Raw genomic sequence first — 22,487 nt, 5'->3', positions numbered from 1 at the left:
AAGTACTTGCCTTCACAAGTATTTGGACTGGATAAAACATTTTTAAAGCCAATGTCACACTGACATAAGTAGCTTGATCCATTGGCTACACAAACTGAATGGAGACCACAGGGTGTAGTTTCCAGGCAAACATTGTTTTGTTCTGTACACTGGGTACCAGAGAACCCATCTTTACATAGGCAAGTTCCATTTGACTTCAGACAGGATGTAGTTTTGTTAACATCACAGTTGCATGTATTGCTGCAACCTTCTCCCCATGTCCAATTTCCACAGCTGCCAGCCAGATGACATTCAAAGCTTCCATGGGTGTTGATGCAGTCCATGTCTGGACCACAAGGAGACTGCAGACATTCGTCAACGTCTTCATCACAACGGCTGCCAGTGTAGCCATACAGACAAACACAGGTGCCATTCCAGCCGTGACAATCCATTGTGCTGTTGCGGTTACAGTTGCATGTATTGTTGCAATCTTTTCCCCATGTCCAATTTCCACAGCTGCCAGCCAGATGACATTCAAAGCTTCCATGGGTGTTGATGCAGTCCATGTCTGGACCACAAGGAGACTGCAGACATTCGTCAACGTCTTCATCACAACGGCTGCCAGTGTAGCCATACAGACAAACACAGGTGCCATTCCAGCCGTGACAATCCATCGTGCTGTTGCGGTTACAGTTGCATGTATTGTTGCAATCTTCTCCCCATGTCCAATTTCCACAGCTGCCAGCCAGATGACATTCAAAGCTTCCATGGGTGTTGATGCAGTCCATGTCTGGACCACAAGGAGACTGCAGACATTCGTCAACGTCTTCATCACAACGGCTGCCAGTGTAGCCATACAGACAAACACAGGTGCCATTCCAGCCGCGACAATCCATTGTGCTGTTACGGTTACAGTTGCATGTATTGTTGCAATCTTCTCCCCATGTCCAATTTCCACAGCTGCCAGCCAGATGACATTCAAAGCTTCCATGGGTGTTGATGCAGTCCATGTCTGGACCACAAGGAGACTGCAGACATTCGTCAACGTCTTCATCACAACGGCTGCCAGTGTAGCCATACAGACAAACACAGGTGCCATTCCAGCCGCGACAATCCATTGTGCTGTTGCGGTTACAGTTGCATGTATTGTTGCAATCTTCTCCCCATGTCCAATTTCCACAGCTGCCAGCCAGATGACATTCAAAGCTTCCATGGGTGTTGATGCAGTCCATGTCTGGACCACAAGGAGACTGCAGACATTCGTCAACGTCTTCATCACAACGGCTGCCAGTGTAGCCATACAGACAAACACAGGTGCCATTCCAGCCGTGACAATCCATTGTGCTGTTGCGGTTACAGTTGCATGTATTGTTGCAATCTTCTCCCCATGTCCAATTTCCACAGCTGCCAGCCAGATGACATTCAAAGCTTCCATGGGTGTTGATGCAGTCCATGTCTGGACCACAAGGAGACTGCAGACATTCGTCAACGTCTTCATCACAACGGCTGCCAGTGTAGCCATACAGACAAACACAGGTGCCATTCCAGCCGTGACAATCCATTGTGCTGTTGCGGTTACAGTTGCATGTATTGTTGCAATCTTCTCCCCATGTCCAATTTCCACAGCTGCCAGCCAGATGACATTCAAAGCTTCCATGGGTGTTGATGCAGTCCATGTCTGGACCACAAGGAGACTGCAGACATTCGTCAACGTCTTCATCACAACGGCTGCCAGTGTAGCCATACAGACAAACACAGGTGCCATTCCAGCCGCGACAATCCATTGTGCTGTTGCGGTTACAGTTGCATGTATTGTTGCAATCTTCTCCCCATGTCCAATTTCCACAGCTGCCAGCCAGATGACATTCAAAGCTTCCATGGGTGTTGATGCAGTCCATGTCTGGACCACAAGGAGACTGCAGACATTCGTCAACGTCTTCATCACAACGGCTGCCAGTGTAGCCATACAGACAAACACAGGTGCCATTCCAGCCGTGACAATCCATTGTGCTGTTGCGGTTACAGTTGCATGTATTGTTGCAATCTTCTCCCCATGTCCAATTTCCACAGCTGCCAGCCAGATGACATTCAAAGCTTCCATGGGTGTTGATGCAGTCCATGTCTGGACCACAAGGAGACTGCAGACATTCGTCAACGTCTTCATCACAACGGCTGCCAGTGTAGCCATACAGACAAACACAGGTGCCATTCCAGCCGTGACAATCCATCGTGCTGTTGCGGTTACAGTTGCATGTATTGTTGCAATCTTCTCCCCATGTCCAATTTCCACAGCTGCCAGCCAGATGACATTCAAAGCTTCCATGGGTGTTGATGCAGTCCATGTCTGGACCACAAGGAGACTGCAGACATTCGTCAACGTCTTCATCACAACGGCTGCCAGTGTAGCCATACAGACAAACACAGGTGCCATTCCAGCCGTGACAATCCATTGTGCTGTTACGGTTACAGTTGCATGTATTGTTGCAATCTTCTCCCCATGTCCAATTTCCACAGCTGCCAGCCAGATGACATTCAAAGCTTCCATGGGTGTTGATGCAGTCCATGTCTGGACCACAAGGAGACTGCAGACATTCGTCAACGTCTTCATCACAACGGCTGCCAGTGTAGCCATACAGACAAACACAGGTGCCATTCCAGCCGCGACAATCCATTGTGCTGTTGCGGTTACAGTTGCATGTATTGTTGCAATCTTCTCCCCATGTCCAATTTCCACAGCTGCCAGCCAGATGACATTCAAAGCTTCCATGGGTGTTGATGCAGTCCATGTCTGGACCACAAGGAGACTGCAGACATTCGTCAACGTCTTCATCACAACGGCTGCCAGTGTAGCCATACAGACAAACACAGGTGCCATTCCAGCCGTGACAATCCATTGTGCTGTTGCGGTTACAGTTGCATGTATTGTTGCAATCTTCTCCCCATGTCCAATTTCCACAGCTGCCAGCCAGATGACATTCAAAGCTTCCATGGGTGTTGATGCAGTCCATGTCTGGACCACAAGGAGACTGCAGACATTCGTCAACGTCTTCATCACAACGGCTGCCAGTGTAGCCATACAGACAAACACAGGTGCCATTCCAGCCGTGACAATCCATTGTGCTGTTGCGGTTACAGTTGCATGTATTGTTGCAATCTTCTCCCCATGTCCAATTTCCACAGCTGCCAGCCAGATGACATTCAAAGCTTCCATGGGTGTTGATGCAGTCCATGTCTGGACCACAAGGAGACTGCAGACATTCGTCAACGTCTTCATCACAACGGCTGCCAGTGTAGCCATACAGACAAACACAGGTGCCATTCCAGCCGTGACAATCCATTGTGCTGTTGCGGTTACAGTTGCATGTATTGTTGCAATCTTCTCCCCATGTCCAATTTCCACAGCTGCCAGCCAGATGACATTCAAAGCTTCCATGGGTGTTGATGCAGTCCATGTCTGGACCACAAGGAGACTGCAGACATTCGTCAACGTCTTCATCACAACGGCTGCCAGTGTAGCCATACAGACAAACACAGGTGCCATTCCAGCCGCGACAATCCATTGTGCTGTTGCGGTTACAGTTGCATGTATTGTTGCAATCTTCTCCCCATGTCCAATTTCCACAGCTGCCAGCCAGATGACATTCAAAGCTTCCATGGGTGTTGATGCAGTCCATGTCTGGACCACAAGGAGACTGCAGACATTCGTCAACGTCTTCATCACAACGGCTGCCAGTGTAGCCATACAGACAAACACAGGTGCCATTCCAGGCGTGACAATCCATTGTGCTGTTGCGGTTACAGTTGCATGTATTGTTGCAATCTTCTCCCCATGTCCAATTTCCACAGCTGCCAGCCAGATGACATTCAAAGCTTCCATGGGTGTTGATGCAGTCCATGTCTGGACCACAAGGAGACTGCAGACATTCGTCAACGTCTTCATCACAACGGCTGCCAGTGTAGCCATACAGACAAACACAGGTGCCATTCCAGCCGTGACAATCCATCGTGCTGTTGCGGTTACAGTTGCATGTATTGTTGCAATCTTCTCCCCATGTCCAATTTCCACAGCTGCCAGCCAGATGACATTCAAAGCTTCCATGGGTGTTGATGCAGTCCATGTCTGGACCACAAGGAGACTGCAGACATTCGTCAACGTCTTCATCACAACGGCTGCCAGTGTAGCCATACAGACAAACACAGGTGCCATTCCAGCCGTGACAATCCATTGTGCTGTTACGGTTACAGTTGCATGTATTGTTGCAATCTTCTCCCCATGTCCAATTTCCACAGCTGCCAGCCAGATGACATTCAAAGCTTCCATGGGTGTTGATGCAGTCCATGTCTGGACCACAAGGAGACTGCAGACATTCGTCAACGTCTTCATCACAACGGCTGCCAGTGTAGCCATACAGACAAACACAGGTGCCATTCCAGCCGCGACAATCCATTGTGCTGTTGCGGTTACAGTTGCATGTATTGTTGCAATCTTCTCCCCATGTCCAATTTCCACAGCTGCCAGCCAGATGACATTCAAAGCTTCCATGGGTGTTGATGCAGTCCATGTCTGGACCACAAGGAGACTGCAGACATTCGTCAACGTCTTCATCACAACGGCTGCCAGTGTAGCCATACAGACAAACACAGGTGCCATTCCAGCCGCGACAATCCATTGTGCTGTTGCGGTTACAGTTGCATGTATTGTTGCAATCTTCTCCCCATGTCCAATTTCCACAGCTGCCAGCCAGATGACATTCAAAGCTTCCATGGGTGTTGATGCAGTCCATGTCTGGACCACAAGGAGACTGCAGACATTCGTCAACGTCTTCATCACAACGGCTGCCAGTGTAGCCATACAGACAAACACAGGTGCCATTCCAGCCGTGACAATCCATTGTGCTGTTGCGGTTACAGTTGCATGTATTGTTGCAATCTTTTCCCCATGTCCAATTTCCACAGCTGCCAGCCAGATGACATTCAAAGCTTCCATGGGTGTTGATGCAGTCCATGTCTGGACCACAAGGAGACTGCAGACATTCGTCAACGTCTTCATCACAACGGCTGCCAGTGTAGCCATACAGACAAACACAGGTGCCATTCCAGCCGCGACAATCCATTGTGCTGTTGCGGTTACAGTTGCATGTATTGTTGCAATCTTCTCCCCATGTCCAATTTCCACAGCTGCCAGCCAGATGACATTCAAAGCTTCCATGGGTGTTGATGCAGTCCATGTCTGGACCACAAGGAGACTGCAGACATTCGTCAACGTCTTCATCACAACGGCTGCCAGTGTAGCCATACAGACAAACACAGGTGCCATTCCAGCCGTGACAATCCATTGTGCTGTTGCGGTTACAGTTGCATGTATTGTTGCAATCTTCTCCCCATGTCCAATTTCCACAGCTGCCAGCCAGATGACATTCAAAGCTTCCATGGGTGTTGATGCAGTCCATGTCTGGACCACAAGGAGACTGCAGACATTCGTCAACGTCTTCATCACAACGGCTGCCAGTGTAGCCATACAGACAAACACAGGTGCCATTCCAGCCGTGACAATCCATTGTGCTGTTGCGGTTACAGTTGCATGTATTGTTGCAATCTTCTCCCCATGTCCAATTTCCACAGCTGCCAGCCAGATGACATTCAAAGCTTCCATGGGTGTTGATGCAGTCCATGTCTGGACCACAAGGAGACTGCAGACATTCGTTAACATCTTCATCACAACGGCTGCCAGTGTAGCCATACAGACAAACACAGGTGCCATTCCAGCCGTGACAATCCATTGTGCTGTTGCGGTTACAGTTGCATGTATTGTTGCAATCTTCTCCCCATGTCCAATTTTCACAGCTGCCAGCCAGATGACATTCAAAGCTTCCATGGATGTTGATGCAGTCCATGTCTGGACCACAAGGAGACTGCAGACATTCGTTAACGTCTTCATCACAACGGCTGCCAGTGTAGCCATACAGACAAACACAGGTTCCATTCAGGCTGTGACAATCCATTGTGCTGTTGCGGTTACAGTTGCATGTATTGTTGCAATCTTCTCCCCATGTCCAATTTCCACAGCTGTTAGCCAGATTACATACAAACTTTCCATCAGTATTGATGCAGTCCATACCTGGGCCACAAGGGGACTGCAGACATTCGTTAACGTCTTCATCACAAAAGCTTCCTGTATATCCATCATAACAAAAACATGTGCCGTTCGACCTGTGACAATCAATTGTGCTTTTGCGGTTACAGTTGCATGTATTGTTGCAATCTTCTCCCCATGACAAATTTCCACAGCTGCCAGCCAGATGACATTCAAAGCTTCCATTGGTGTTGATGCAGTCCATGTCTGGACCACAAGGGGACTGCAGACATTCATTAGCGTCTTCATCACAACCGCTGCCAGTGTAGCCATACAGACAAACACAGGTGCCATTCCAGCCGTGACAATCCATTGTGCTGTTGCGGTTACAGTTGCATGTATTGTTGCAATCTTCTCCCCATGTCCAATTTCCACAGCTGCCAGCCAGATGACATTCAAAGCTTCCATGGGTGTTGATGCAGTCCATGTCTGGACCACAAGGAGACTGCAGACATTCGTCAACGTCTTCATCACAACGGCTGCCAGTGTAGCCATACAGACAAACACAGGTGCCATTCCAGGCGTGACAATCCATTGTGCTGTTGCGGTTACAGTTGCATGTATTGTTGCAATCTTCTCCCCATGTCCAATTTCCACAGCTGCCAGCCAGATGACATTCAAAGCTTCCATGGGTGTTGATGCAGTCCATGTCTGGACCACAAGGAGACTGCAGACATTCGTCAACGTCTTCATCACAACGGCTGCCAGTGTAGCCATACAGACAAACACAGGTGCCATTCCAGCCGTGACAATCCATTGTGCTGTTGCGGTTACAGTTGCATGTATTGTTGCAATCTTCTCCCCATGTCCAATTTCCACAGCTGCCAGCCAGATGACATTCAAAGCTTCCATGGGTGTTGATGCAGTCCATGTCTGGACCACAAGGAGACTGCAGACATTCGTTAACGTCTTCATCACAACGGCTGCCAGTGTAGCCATACAGACAAACACAGGTGCCATTCAGGCTATGACAATCTACTGAGTTATTCTGTTCACAGTTACAAGGCTCTGAACAGTTTTCTCCCCATGTCCAGTTTCCACAATCTGTTATATATGTGAGATCCCTTTTTATAATACAATATTACATTTTGCAACTGTATCTTTAAATGTATGAAAATTTCTTTGAGGAAAAAAATTGTTTTAGACTTTTTATCTGAAGAATTATATCATTTTAGCTCTTCCCTTTAATATATATTATATACATATATATGAAATTTATGTTGACTTTGTATTTTATATAGTAAGAACATAATATGAAAATAAAATATTAAATTATTTGTCTCAAATTAACTTACCAGTTCTTTCTGAACAAATCATTTCACCATTAGAATCAATATAGTCACACTGATTTCCATCTTTACAGAACATCTGAGCCACATTAAGTTTGTTCATCAAATTACATAATCCTGTCCCTGTGAGAGATAAAAAAAAAAATAATTAAATCTAGACAGCCTATAGGTTTTTTATCAAACTTTGGCAGCATCTAAACATTAAATGCAAATTATTTATTTAAGATCCTGTAGACTTGAATAAATTATACTTTTCTTACACAGCAAATGATCTTCCATAGCAGCCTGTGACCTGTAAACCTTTATTGGGCCAATTAGTTTTCCTGCTGAACCTTTGAAGTTCTGGTGAGACATTATCATTACTGCTGCTACCCATTCCAGTAGATCTTCATGAATCTCTTGTGTGAACCACAGAGAAATGTTTAAACATATGTTGGTGCCATTGTAGGGTGAACAAACACTGAAAACAATTGTAGTCATGATAAAGGGATTTGTTTCCAATTGCAAATATATTTACAAAGGAGTCATTTTTAAGGACTAGAGAAAAATTGCAAAATTCAGCCTCATGCTACCCCTGTAATCCAATGTTTTGTAACAAATTGAGCTGACTAACCTCTGGATATTTTTATACTGCTAGCATAACTAGTTAATCAAAGATTCTTACAAATTTCAAATATTGATATTTATTTTATATATACGGATTTCTTTTGGACATTTGCCATTCTATACCAGATATTAAAAGCTAGCTTCCTTTTGCAATTAACATAGAGGTGATTGAATTCCTTACATTTAAGTAATTTTTTAAAATTTCACATTTTGAAACATTATACTGTAGTAGAGCTGCATTAATTTGGCTGATGTTTCAAATTAAATTTTTGCCTTGTTAAAAGCTCTAATATTGTAAAGGTGTAACATAATTCTTAGATCACCTGTCACTTTCACTTATTGCCATAAGAAAACCTTGATTGATAGCATGCAGACTAGAAGAGATCTAAAAATAATATGAATAAGGAGCATATAGCATTCTATTTTACAGTTCAAAACGTGCATAACATTTTTAAACATTTTTTAAATATTGCAGAACAAAAATAAAATAATTTTAAAAGCTTGTAAAACGTAGGTATATTTTTCCAACTTTTTTTTAAACTGTACTAACTCACTATAATTAATTATCAAAAGCTGAAAAATTTTTTTTATTAAAACCCCTAGAGAAGTAAAAAATAAAAGAAAACATTTATTTTATAACCAGGCAAAATCAGGTAGCAAAAATATATCCACCTGTTAAATTCTTTTAATTCTTATATTCATCTATCTAATATTTATAAATACTTACATCAGTTAAAAAGTTTGTCTTAACAATTATATTTTCAAGTTCTGAAGTGCTTTCAATTCCAAGGATGACTTCTATATACATAACAAATCTGTTTATATCATCTGTAAAAATGTAACAAATCTTGTCAGGCAAGTGAGGTGGGGGTAGGAGTGTCTTGAATATTCAAAAATAAATAAAACAAAACATACCAACCACTGTGATAGCATATATGAATGGGAGTTCAAATCTTGGATTTGTGTTTGACTGCAATAAAAAAAAAATAATAGCCTACACTTCATTAACGAATTAAATATTTTTGTATGCAACTATAATTTTTATGAAAATAAAATTGTTTTCAGTGCAAGATGAAACTTTTTAAAAAGGGTTTTTTTTTTAATAAAAACTTTCAAGTAATTTACCTCACAGTTGTAACATCACTAAGTTAAATTGCACTCACAAAGTTTACAGACAATGCTTTGACGTGTGTTAAATCATACATCATTCCCATAAAGGCATCAACAGAACGTGCATTATTCATCTCTAGGCTCATATTGATTACAGGCTGGACAAAACTCCTATAACAGTACAAAGTTATGGAAAAATATTCGCACTAATTTTAGTTATCATATTACTTACAGAATGAGAAGTAATCTATCAAAACATTACAGAGTTAATTTAAAGATTAGTTGCATATTTTTTTATTGAATATTTTGTGTCAGATCATTTTATTTTCACCACTGGGATAAAAGATGTTTTCTAAAATAGGTTTAACTATATTACAAAATGTCTCCTTGAAGAACAAAAGGTGCTGTTTCTTTTTCAATTATAAACTGAACTATTTGATCATTGTGCTTAAATTGTCAATGTAATGCTTTAAATTTATATGATTCAAGAATTTTACTTAAGGAAACAAGAAAAGAATAAGCCATTAGAAAAATAAAAGTTTTTACCATGTGTAATAACAATGTGTATTTTAAATTGGAATTTCTTACCATGTTTGATGAAAAAACATGTATTTTAAAGCTTGAGTTTCTTACCTTGTGTAATAGACACCAACATGCATTTTAGTTCTAAATATTTGACACGTCTCAGGGTCGGTGCAGTTGGCATCTGGTATACAGATCTGGTCATCAATGACAAAGGCTTGGACATTATCACAGGTGTATGGGTATGGGAAACACAGGTCTCTGTGGGAAATGGAAGCTCTGTTAGTGTTGTTTGTTCTTTGTGTAACCAAATGTTTCTAGTTGTATTGTAAGGTTTGTCCTGTGTTGCCAAATGTCACTAGACGTATAGATAGGTTTGTTCTTTGTGTAACAAAATGCCATTAGTTACATTGCTAAGTTGTTCTTTGTGTAGCCAAATGTTATTAGCTATATTATTAGGTTTTGTTTTTGTGGACCCAACTTTCATTAATTAAAAGCATTTACTTATTGACTGCATATAGTTCATATACCAAAACAATTATAATACTGTAAGAAAAAGTTCAATAAATACATGACTACACCGTCCTATTAATTTCTTTCAATTTACTGATAATGTATAGACCAATGAATATGTTGTAAGTTTTAATTTGCAACCTAGTTTGATATTAAATTCGTCATTAAAATTAAACACTAATAAATTTTATAATAAAAGGGGAAGTAACTAGGTAGCTATTATCACTAAGTCAAGTAAGGTAGTGTTTATAAACCTTAAAGTAGAGACAGATGTTGGTAAAAGCAGGTAAATCTATATGACTTTTGTAAAGAAACACTGCAACCTAATGTACATCACAAACTAATGTCTCGGGTTAAGACAAATTTTTTTGAGTTTTGATGAGCGTCAATAACATTAACAATAGGTTTGCAAACAATAAAAAGGGACTAGATCTATATATTAAACAGGCCTTAAAAGGGTAATTGAGTTTTTCAAAATGATGTAAATTCAGATTGTTTTAAAATTTGACTTAAAAGACTTTAGAGACTAAAACTAAAAAGAGACATGTAAAATGTGAACTTTTTTGTGTGCCAGTTGTGTATCATACTCACAGAGTATACTCATACTCATTCAGTGTCATTTTGGTCATTGATTGATGATTATCAACTAAATTTTACTAAATTTGCTCAGGATTCTACATTCTACCACATTTAAAATAAAACATGTAAACATTGTTACTTTGTATATCAAAGATAGTTGATTACATACATACATATTCATATTAATCTAAATTCTAAATCTAGATTCTAGCTTAACAATTCAAAATAAAGGATGAACACTATACGACAGACTTAGACAAACAACAGTAAAACCTAGTGTTTTAGTGAGTGTATACTCCTATCGAGTATTTTTTATTGACACGCCGTAGCAGACATTGTTCTAGATCTAGAATCTAGATCTAAAAAATCTAGATCTAGATCTAGATCTAGAATCTAGATTACATTTTTATTCTACAAGTAAAATAAAAATGTGATCAATGACTAAATTTTCATAGATTTAAATAATTAAATAATCAAATAGATCTAGTATAATTTTTTTTTAATAGATCTAGATCTAGATCTAGGCCTAGATGTTGACTATGAGACCATGTCATTGTGAATGTAGATATTCTTAGAATTTAAATCTTAATTTAATAATAAGTTATCTTTCATTAAAATTATAGGCTAAAGCTTTTTCGCCTTGAAGACAAAAGTTGCAGTCGTTAATGATTTTTTTTAAAGTATTATTACGTTTCTTATCGAATCCAATTTTTTTATTTTTACAAAGTATTTGTGCATGCATTTTTAAAAACATTCAGCGGTCGCTCTCAGTACGACCATTTTAAGGATAGTGGCCCCTTTTTCGCAGAATAATTAAATAAAATTTAAAATAAGTTCCGCACAGAGGCGTATCCAGGTTTTCGTTGTAGGGGGAGCGAAAAGAGCAAAAAAAGGCGCCGAATTTTTAACACGTTCTATATACGTGTATTATATATATATATATATATATATATATATATATATATATATATATATATATATATATATATATATATATATATATATATATATATATATATATATATATATATATATATATATATATAATAACTAGCTGTATGTCATTACTTCGCTATGATGTAAAATAAATTGAAAGTAGCACTATGAAGAAATAAGAAAAAAACACACAGTGTAGACCGACAAAACAAAAAGTGTATCAATCCAAACAAAAACAAGTTAATAAAAAGTCTAGTGACAATTTAAGCACAATTTCCTTATGTTATCCATAACAATTTTTATTTTTTTGTGACCGAACGAAAGGATATTTTTTGGCGCTAAAAACCTACACGATGCTCAGTTTAAATTAAAAATATCATCCTAGGCCTAAACGATGCTTAGTTTAAAAATTCTTAATTAATTTTTTGTGACCGAACGAAAGGATATTTTTGAAAACTTTCTTCGGCAATATTGTTCTAAATTATGGCAGGAATCGATTGGTAAATGTTTCAAGTAGCTAAGTGGTATGGTTGCCGAGATATGGGCCAAAAACTGCATTTTTTTCGAGGTATTTTGGCTTTTCCGGGAAATCCAGGAAGGAATTCCGGGAATTATTTTGGCCCACAATCATCCTAGGAACTTGCTTAACATATTTGCTTTTGGAACTAGTCCTCGATATTTCTTCGTTGAGGAGGAGATACGACTTAAAGCTGCGGACACACATCCATACATTCATTCATTCATCCATCCATCCATCCAGAAATGACGAGTTAATAATCGCAATTGTCCAGTATGGAAATTGCGCTAAAAAATATACACACACTACAACCAAAAACAATGAACGTAACACAATCTGTTTTGTAATTCTTGTAAAAAAAAAAATTCTTACATAATAATTCCTGGGAAATTATTTAAGACAGGTGAAATAGGGGAAATAATCACTCTCTTAATATAAATATGTATATATCTACACATTTAATTATAAATGTCAAAACAAACAAATAATTACTTAAAAATATAATGAAATTGTTTAACACTATTCGTGTTTACAAAAAGTTTTTGCCTATAATCAGAATTTAGTATATCGTCATCATAAATGCTAAAGTATTACAGCATAATGAAAGTTTTTTTTAAAATCAGAGTTGGTATAAAACCACGCTTTTCGATAGAATAGAAAAACATTCGGAATAACAGCCTACATTTAACTAAAGTTCAGTCTTTTAGTTCAGATCATATATTTTTTAATTAACTACTACTTCTTTGTGTTCTTTAAAGATCACTTTTTTTAACATAGTGATAGGTATGGGTTAGATCACTGTATTGATCACACACCTTTTTACTGGTAATTGCAAAAGCAATATTCACAGAGTTTTACGTTTAAAAAGCTAATTTTCTGGCGGCATGGTATTTTGGTACATCATTACGCGTTTTTCTGCATGTACTTAACAGATCAGTTCGAGGTGGGTTGGGGGGGGGGGGTGGGGTCAACTTCATTCACCACTGTCTGGTCACTTTAGGTCAATTATCCAACCCAGTGTATACCTAGGTGTGACATTAATGTCGCTCTACACAATTGTGGTGGTGAGGTATTACACAAATATATATTACAGAAATAGATTTAAATAAGTAGCAGTGTTATTATGACAATATTTTTTTACAGAGGGGTCCATCGGGGAGGGGGGTTGTAAGTGTTTCATATAGTTTGTAATAGTAATCACTATCGCCCAAACTGTAAGAATACTACTACTTCATCGTGATGACGTTGTTGACCTTGTCAAAATTTCCCCACCACTACGCAGTTTGCTCATAAGTAAATTTAAATAGAGGTGCCACATCAGTTGTATTTGTTTCTGTATTGTAATCTTTTAAAAATTAATCACACGATTCAAACTGTATATATAAAGTAATTATGTGTGAAGTTTTATGTATAACATTTTCTAATTCAATTATTCGTAAGCAAATACATTAAAAGTTGCCTTAAACTCAGTGGCGTAGCTACCGTAAAGCCGTAAAGCTAGCGTAAGCAAGGCATAGGGGCCCAAGGCAAATAGGGGCCCTTTTTCTAAAGTTTGAGGGGGGGGGTGCAAATCGAATGTCTGAGGGGTGGGGGGTGCAAATCGAAATTTAGTCCCCGGGCGCCGGGAAGGGTCGCTACGCCTCTGACGTGTTGTAAACGTAGACACTACTAGACTAGTACAATAATGCTTAATTGCCGCATGAAAAGAAATCTTGTGATTTACATAGATGTGCCGACCAAAAATATTTTTTTAACAAATATCATTGTTTAAAACTTTGAGTTTAAAAAGTTTCCAAAGAGGCGCCACTTTGCTGAAAATGGCCAGAGGGGGAGCGGCCGCTCCCCCTGCTCCCCCCTGCGTACGCTACTGGTTCCGCAACACACACAAAAAAGACCCAACAAATACATTATTAAATCTACGAATTAAAACGTTAAGTGTGCCCAGTAGAATACAACTTTTGGGTATCTTTGATATGTCAATACTAACAGGGGGGGGGACTGCAGGTCCCTTGCCTGTCAGATGATCTAGAATATTCTCCTAAGGCATCTTGTTCAGATGCACATATAAGTAGATGGATTGTGTTAAAAAATCGATGTAACTGTTTGTGGGGGCGGGGAAGGAAGCTGTATAAATGTACAGAAAAAGAAACACGTTCTCACACAACTTAAGGACGTGTAAATTTAAGTAAAACAATATAAAAGAGCATAGCTGCCTTCATGAGATGAATGAGCAAACTTCAAATAAAGAATAACTATAGTTGTTTAATTTACAATTAGAATCATAGCTTTTGAAACTGGCAACACTCTGTGAATATTGTTTTGCAACTACCAGTAAAGAGTTATAATCTGAGCAATATAGTGATCTAACCCATACCTTATCATTTTGTTAAAAAATAATCTTTTAAGACCTCAAAGACTTAATGCGTAAAGACTTAAGTTAAATTCAGCCTATTTCGAATATATTTAAGCCTAACGATATAGGCCCATTATTTTAAAACTGACTAGAAACAATAATAAAGTATTATCGTGGTCTTGAAAAAAAAATCCGTTAGCCAGCCACCCAACGTATTGACCCACCTATTCTAAATTTAGTTAAAAATAAAAAAATAACAAAATAACAAATAAACAATAAACCACCCCTACCTCTAGGCACCATGTGCACAATCGTGTGTTGTTATTGGCCTAATTATTTTGTAAAACAAAACAAAAAACTCAATGATTCTCGGGGCTCTGTTAATTGGGTTAATCGAATCGCTAGCATCGCTAAAATCAATTTTTAAGTCTTAATGACCAATCAATTACACACAAATAGAAGAATTTCTATATCAGGCGGGGCATGTTAACCACGTCTGGATTATACTTTCACATATAAAAATTATAGGCCCAGATCTCTAGACTCTAGACTATACACAATGGTAGACTGGGCCGCCGAGGCACCAGGAAAATCCCAGTTTCCCGGCTTATTTTTTGTTTACTTTGTTGGGCTTATATTGCTTACATATTTTAGCTTATTTTTGCTTTGCGTTTTTGGGCCTAGATCTATATTTTTTTAAAAATTCTTTTGGTTTTTTGTTTTTTTTTTCCTATAGGCCTATTTGCTTTGGGTTGTTTTTTTTTTGGGGGGCATATTTTTGCTTTGATTTTTGGGTCTATATTTATATATAGGCCTATCATTTTTTTTTGCCTATATTTAATTTGATTTTTGTGCCTACATTTACTTTGATTTTAATTTTTTTGGGCATATTTGCCCATATTTTTTCATGCGTTTATCTAACCCTTCCGATCGTTTCGGTATTATTGTATGGGCCTATAGCATTTTATAATGTGGCCTATGACTTTGTTGTCATCGGTTCTCCAGCACCGTTTGAACATAGCCAGTCCACCCCTGTTAATATGTCGATAACGATACGTCAAACTCAGTTACTCTATAAGCTAACCCTAGCTCTAAATGGTGCTATAATCCAAAAATAATAGTTATTGATGATTCCTACGTCATGCAATTTAGCTCATGTAAATACGGATAATCGATACAAATAATTTCTCTAAGTATTAAACAGATTCGAATAGAATCTAGTTGGTTGGCTACTTTGTATAAAATCGATGCTAATTTTTGTTCGTTTCGCCACACGAATCCTGGCTTTAACTATAGCACTAATCCCTAACCCAGAACCTAACGTTACTTTTAGCACTGTCTAGTCAGGACTCTAAGCCTGAACCCCCCCCCCCCCAGTTACAGGCAGACACTCTCGATACAATACTGTGTTTCTTATAACAACACCAAAGATTGGGACTGTTCGTAATTAAAGGATAGCCTGTGGTCAACCAATTTAATACTTCACAAAGAAAAACACACGCATCGAAAGTTGCGTGATATATTTACACATACACGAATACACACACACACACACACACACACACACATATATATATATATATATATATATATATATATATATATATATATATATATATATATATATATATATACATATATATATATATATATAATAAGGCAACAAAAACGTAGCTCAATTTAAACATAAAAAACTTACTACACTAAAAACACAACAGAAGCATCAACAGTTAACTACGCCACACACATCTTTCCTGTACCAAACCCACCCCACCCACAATCCCACGCACACTACACGTACACGAACACCTGACCACACCGTACTAAACTCACTTTTACGACCTTCGTCAGTTAACTTTTAATGTTACAATTTTTTAAGTTATATTAAGTACAGTTTTTAATGAAATTATTTGACGTATGAAACTAATAATGCGTACACAAAAGAGATATAATTTAATTTAAAAAAACCTAAGGTGCATAACATGACCATTCAGTGTGTTCGTTGGGTGAGCAGTCAATAAGTGAGTCAACACAGTCTATAATGAGTACACGTGGAATTGAGTTAACCAGTCTGACCCCCCCCCCCCCTTCCCTGCCTATTGACAAAACATGAATAAAACCATGGACACTTTTAACTACTTGTTATATAAGTGCAACAAGCTGGCTACAAAAAAAAACTTAGAATGATCTGAGTTACCTGTAATAAATGTGCATGTAGTTTGCCACAATAAAACCTTGGATGACTTTAGAGGCAGCGCCTGGTTGTTTGAGTGATTCGGTGAAATTTGCATAGTCGCATGACGACATCACCAGGGTCAAATCCATGTCAATGTTCACTCTCTCGTTCGTCATGTTTCTACCTGTAAAATTATATAACGAAATGATAAGGGTCAAATCCATGTCTAAGTTGACTCTCTCGTTCGTCATGTTTCTGCCTGTAAAATTATATAACAAAATGATAAGGGTCAAATCCATGTCTAAGTTGACTCTCTCGTTCGTCATGTTTCTGCCTGTAAAATTATATAACGAAATGATAAGGGTCAAATCCATGTCTAAGTTGACTCTCTCGTTCGTCATGTTTCTACCTGTAAAGTTTTCTAACACAATTGTATGACGTCTAAGCTGTATTTTTTTTTTTTTTGTTATTTGCTTCATGTTTGTATCCTGGGCAGTTACCACCAAACACTAAATCCATTCAGGGCGTTCAAAACTTACATCATATTTTTTCAGCCTAGAAAAAAGCATGTTGGCCATAGTCGCAAAAGTCTGAGTACTCACCCCTCTCCCGCCCCTCGTCTCAGTGTTTGATGTTAACATCAATAAATTATTATGGAAAAACAGTATTGAAAAATAAATTAAAATCAGTTTAATTTTTTTAAATATAGGTTTTGGGGCGTCACATTTCTTTACCACCCCTCCCCCGCACACACACACACACACACACCTGAAGTATTTGATAATAAATATGCCATCAGTTCTCAAAGTATCACACACACACACCCTCCCCCCCCCCCCCCACACCCACTATGTGAGTACTTGCTTGCTGAATGATGAGTCATATCTCTGAGTCTTCTACTGAATCTCTTAAAATATTATCAGTCAAACAGTGTTTGACGCATATGCCAACGTCATTATTCATTTTATTGGTCCACTTTATTGTGTTCATAAAATCGTTTTAAAATTTTTATCTGCACATAAAAATTTTTAACGGCCATCGAGCCAATACCAACAAGTTTTATAGGGACTTAACCAAACCAACCAATGGGGAGAGCTAATAAAAATACAGTAACTCTTCAAACTTCCCGGTTCATATTTACAGTAGTTTTTTAACACGTTTTTCTTATTTTCATACAGCGCTGTGGTAAGTTGTTTGCTATTTACCTTCTCCTTCCGTGCAAGATGTGGAGTTGAAGGTCACATACGGGCAGACTAGACAGTGGCGGACGTGTTCACTTTTGTACTGACCAGCCGGACACGACTCGCAGGCTTGTGACGTCAGACTGTAGAACTGGTCGGGCGGGCAGCTGTCTGCTGCACAAGGAATTATAATATGACGTCATGGATGGAAGAGCTCAACGCCTGTCTGGTGTCTATAACAATACTAATCTAGCAACCAGATTTTCTTTCAGGTATCTCTTCGGGGGGAGGGGGGGGGGGGCGTGTACAGCCCCCTGAATATAAAATAATTTATATGGAAAATATATGCTCTTACCGCAACTGCCCTTCCCGGAAAATTTAGTACGCCCCCCCCCCCCCCCCCAGAAAGTTTCAAGAAAAAAGTTTGAAAGAAAAACTACTAGCAACTAAACGGAGACGCTATACATCTCCTAAAGCAGGTTTTTGTATTTATTTCCCCTCCAAGTTGCCTTTCATACCAGCTATTAGATTTTAGCCAAATATGTTTTTAAAAGCTTTTGTTTCATATAGATTTCCTTTCAGCGATTTTGCTCCGGAGTGCGGAGGGGTGGGGCCACTTGAAACTTTGAGGAGGGGCTGCACTTAAATTTCCTGGGGTGAATACAACATAATTTTTCTACATAAATTTTTTTTTAAATTTCGTTAAAGGGGGAAGGGTATGGGGCGTGCGCTTGGGGTTGGGTGGGTAAGGGGAGTGGAGCAGTGCCCCTTCGAAGAGATGCCTGGAAGATATTCTGGAAAGGCTAACTTTAGATATAGATTACCTGTATAGATTTATGTTATTTTTACTGCATATTATGTTATTTCAAATATGGATAGTTAACTTTCAACAAGGATTAGCTTTTAAATAAAGTTTCATATAAAAATGGATGAAAAATTAAAATAAGCATTTGATATTGTAAATTTGATAATAAAAACTTTAATTTGTTTTATTTTTAGCATAAAGACCTAGTGAAAATTAATGTTTGTTAAATCAAAAGAATAAAATCAATGTTATTGTTCAATGTAATTGAAGGCTACTGTTTGTGTAAATGCAGGTCACATGATAGATGAAGCTGAAAGTGAAAGTCTCTCGCGTGTGTTGAATATGTTCTTTACTATAGCCCCACCTAATGCTCCATCGTTGGCTTGACAGGCCGCAGGTATTATCAGGAGCCAGATGAGCAGTACGGAGCAATCCATTGTGAGGGGAGGGGGGGGGGAGCTGTACACTATTGTGTCGTCTGATTGGCCATTTCTTTCAACTGAAAGAACGAACAAAAATATAAGATAAAAAATAAAAATAACACACACACACACACACATATATATATATATATATATATATATATATATATATATATATATATATATATATATATATATATATATATATATATATATATATAAAGAGAGAGAGAGAGAGAGAGAGAGAGACGAAAATGAAAAAATCAAGCAGAAATTGTTGTTACCTCCCCTTTGTTTCAAACTATTTAAAAAGTAAATTATCTGCCCCTAATAGCCGTCACTAATTCAACCCGGCTCTACGATTGTAAACATTCGTTGTGAACCAAAGCTCACCATACTGGTGTGGGTGGTAGCGATATGCCTGGAGAGCGGGGGAATAACGGCGTGCGTCTACGTCTTGTCCCGCATGGTCCCCATGAGGACCATATATAATGATACACACACATACACGCATATATATATATACATATATATATATATATATATATATATATATATATATATATATATATATATATATATATATATATATATATATATATATATATGTATATATATATATATACATGCATACAAAGATAATTTGACAGCCGCTGTATGAAAAAAATCTAATCTAGTAATTTCATATTGGATAGGGTAGTTCTTATTGGAGTTTTTTAACGTACGTCAATGGTATTTTTTTAAATCTTTATTTATTTCTTTAAAAATAGTCTTTAATAAAAGTGATTGGGTTAGGGTGAATGCATCGATTGGGCGGTTATTGATTTCTCCAACGGGCAGCAATGGCGTCACAGCTCGGTGGAAAAATCGAAGAAATTGCATGAAGTATAGGCGCTTCTCTATAAGGATCTCAGGCATATAGTACCTGATGTATAGGCGCTTCTCTATAAGGCACTAGGCCAGAAAGTCTGTACATGATGTATAGGCGCGTCTCCATAACTCAAGGCACTAGGGCAGATAGTACATGATGTATAGGCGCTTCTTTATAAGGCACTCGGGCAGAAAGTACATGATGTATAGGCGCGTCTCTATAAGGCACTCGGGCAGATAGTACATGATGTATAGGCGCTTCTCTATAAGGCTCTAGGGCAGAAAGTACACGATTTATAGGCGCTTCTCTATAAGGCACTCTGGCAAAAAGTACATGATGTATAGGCGCGTCTCTATAAGGCACTCGGGCAGAAAGTACATGATGTATAGGCGCTTCTATATAAGGCACTCGGGCAGAAAGTACATGATGTATAGGCGCTTCTATATAAGGCACTCGGGCAAAAAATGCATGATATACAGGCGCTTTTCTATAAGGCTCTATTGAAGAGAGTACATGATATATAGGCATGTCTCTATACGGATCTAGGGTAGAAAGTATATGATGTATAGGCGCGTCTCTGTAGACCCCTTGCAAACATGTGACCTAAATCACGTAATACCTACGTCCGCCGCCATGGTGGTGAACACCGTCAGTAAACAAACAGCTGTTGCACAGCACTAGGCCAGAAAGTACATATAGGCGCGTCTCTATAAGGCTCGATTGAAGAAAGTACATGATGTATAGGCGCGTCTCTATAAGGCTCTATTGAAGAAAGTACATGATGTATAGGCGCTTCTCTATAAGGCTCTAGGGCAGAATTTACACGATGTATAGGAAAGAAAGTACATGAATGTATAGACACGGAGAATCCAATACAAAGGTGTCAGTAACACTGCATTGTCATCGGAATGGCTAAGGCGAACGTTGGTGGTATGGATGGGGTAGTGGCGGTTGTATTGTTTACAAATAATAAATAAGGGGGGGGGGAGTTGGCAAGTCCACCCCGTACAACAAAACGTGTGTGTGCACCGATGGCCGACAACAAGCAGGTTGAAATTATTCTAACAGGTGTGTGCCGTCTTCTACGACTCTTTGATTCCCCACCCACGAGCTAATCAGGCATAATTTGTGGGCTACTTAAGATTCAGCGTCACGTGAACGCTCCAGCTCCATTCGCCTGCCTGTGTTATGGGCTTACAGTTTGAAAACTTTTGTCGATCTGATATTTTTTATGTGCATTCCGTTTACGTTTAAACGGAATAACGATGTATAGGGTCGTGGCAATGACATAAAGTCTTTAGTTACTACCGTTAAGATCTATGTGTGTGGGGTGGGGGGGGGGGGGGGTCAGTGTAAGGCGGGTAAAAAATATTTCATATAACAATACACTAAGCCACTCTTTAATTATCAAAGTTTATAAACGCAATAAGTTTGAAACGTATTAAGTTACGGATACTATTTTTATCATGTGATTACTAACTGTATCTAATTGTATCTTTCTTTGATCTCAGCCCATAGTGTGTTTTTTTTTTAAATTGCATATAATAATATGTAATACTAAAACAAAATATGGAGGTCTTAATGAGAGATTAATTTTAAGTGCTTGTTTCTGTTGTTCTATAGCCTGGTCAGTCTGTCATTGTGTCATATGAGCAGGGGCGGAACTACAGTGCCGCCAGACCCGCAATGCGGGGGGGGGCCCAGACCGATTGGGGGCCCAAAAATCCTGGCTAAATTATTTTTTAAAAAAAATGTAAAAATATTTAAAAAAAAATTAGGTGGAGGTCGAGTTATCTTTCTTCTACAGTTACAAACAAACACGATAGTCGGCAAACGTCTTTGAGAAAAATGCACAGACTATAGCTCGAGAGACCGCCAGACATATAGACAACTTCAAAGACGTAGCCTAACGTTCTTTTTTAGTGGCGTCGATTAGGAGAACAAAAAAGCATTGTTTATTGTTACATATTAAAAATACATATCTATGATTGTGTGTTTAAACTACTGCCTGAATTCTACAAAAAATATAATTATTTATTTCGATCTCATACATTTTATAATTGCGTTCATTTTTTACTTTAAACAAACTGTATCAATAACTTGTAGCGAAACATCTGAAATTTGACTGTGCCCGGCACGCTTTGAAATCGGGCTGGGGAAATGTTGCGGCGGCGACTATCCTGGGTCTTCTAGACCAGGGGTCTCCAAACTTTTCAGCCCGAGGGCCGCATTAACTATTAAATATCAGTTCGGGGGCCAGAGTTATTTCCTCGCGTCTGTTTGGGGAGGTGGAGCCCCCCCCCCCCCCAGAAGAACGTCTCGCCCCCCCACCCTCTAACTAAATATAAATTATACAGAAATATATAAAAAATGTAAGTGTCCCCCATCCCCCCACGTCTTGGAGAAAAAAGTATGTTGTTCCAAACTTTGAAAGGTACTTTGATGCTAGTTTTAATATTAGAAACGTCTTTCTTGAGCAAAAACTTATAAAATCC

General features: G+C 38.8%; 1 protein-coding gene across 1 annotated transcript in view; it reads right to left on the bottom strand.

Annotated features, from left to right (window-relative positions):
* LOC131951651 (uncharacterized) overlaps positions 1-19,140 on the bottom strand; it is a gene marked incomplete at its 5' end in the record, with an annotated part of 48,082 nt that extends 28,942 nt beyond the window's left edge. Inside the window, 11 exon segments of the mRNA XM_059313995.1 lie at positions 11-7,156; positions 7,408-7,524; positions 7,662-7,861; positions 8,331-8,392; positions 8,735-8,835; positions 8,923-8,977; positions 9,171-9,288; positions 9,751-9,900; positions 16,735-16,897; positions 17,919-18,068; positions 19,064-19,140. Of these exon segments, the coding sequence (XP_059169978.1) occupies positions 11-7,156; positions 7,408-7,524; positions 7,662-7,861; positions 8,331-8,392; positions 8,735-8,835; positions 8,923-8,977; positions 9,171-9,288; positions 9,751-9,900; positions 16,735-16,897; positions 17,919-18,068; positions 19,064-19,136 (8,335 nt within the window).
* Between the last annotated feature and the right edge of the window lie 3,347 nt (positions 19,141-22,487).

This window comes from Physella acuta, unplaced genomic scaffold (assembly GCF_028476545.2).
Source record: "Physella acuta isolate Inbredline_101_S28 unplaced genomic scaffold, ASM2847654v3 ptg000820l, whole genome shotgun sequence".
Classification (NCBI taxonomy): domain Eukaryota; kingdom Metazoa; phylum Mollusca; class Gastropoda; family Physidae; genus Physella; species Physella acuta.
This window is presented reverse-complemented; position numbering and strand designations above follow the sequence as displayed.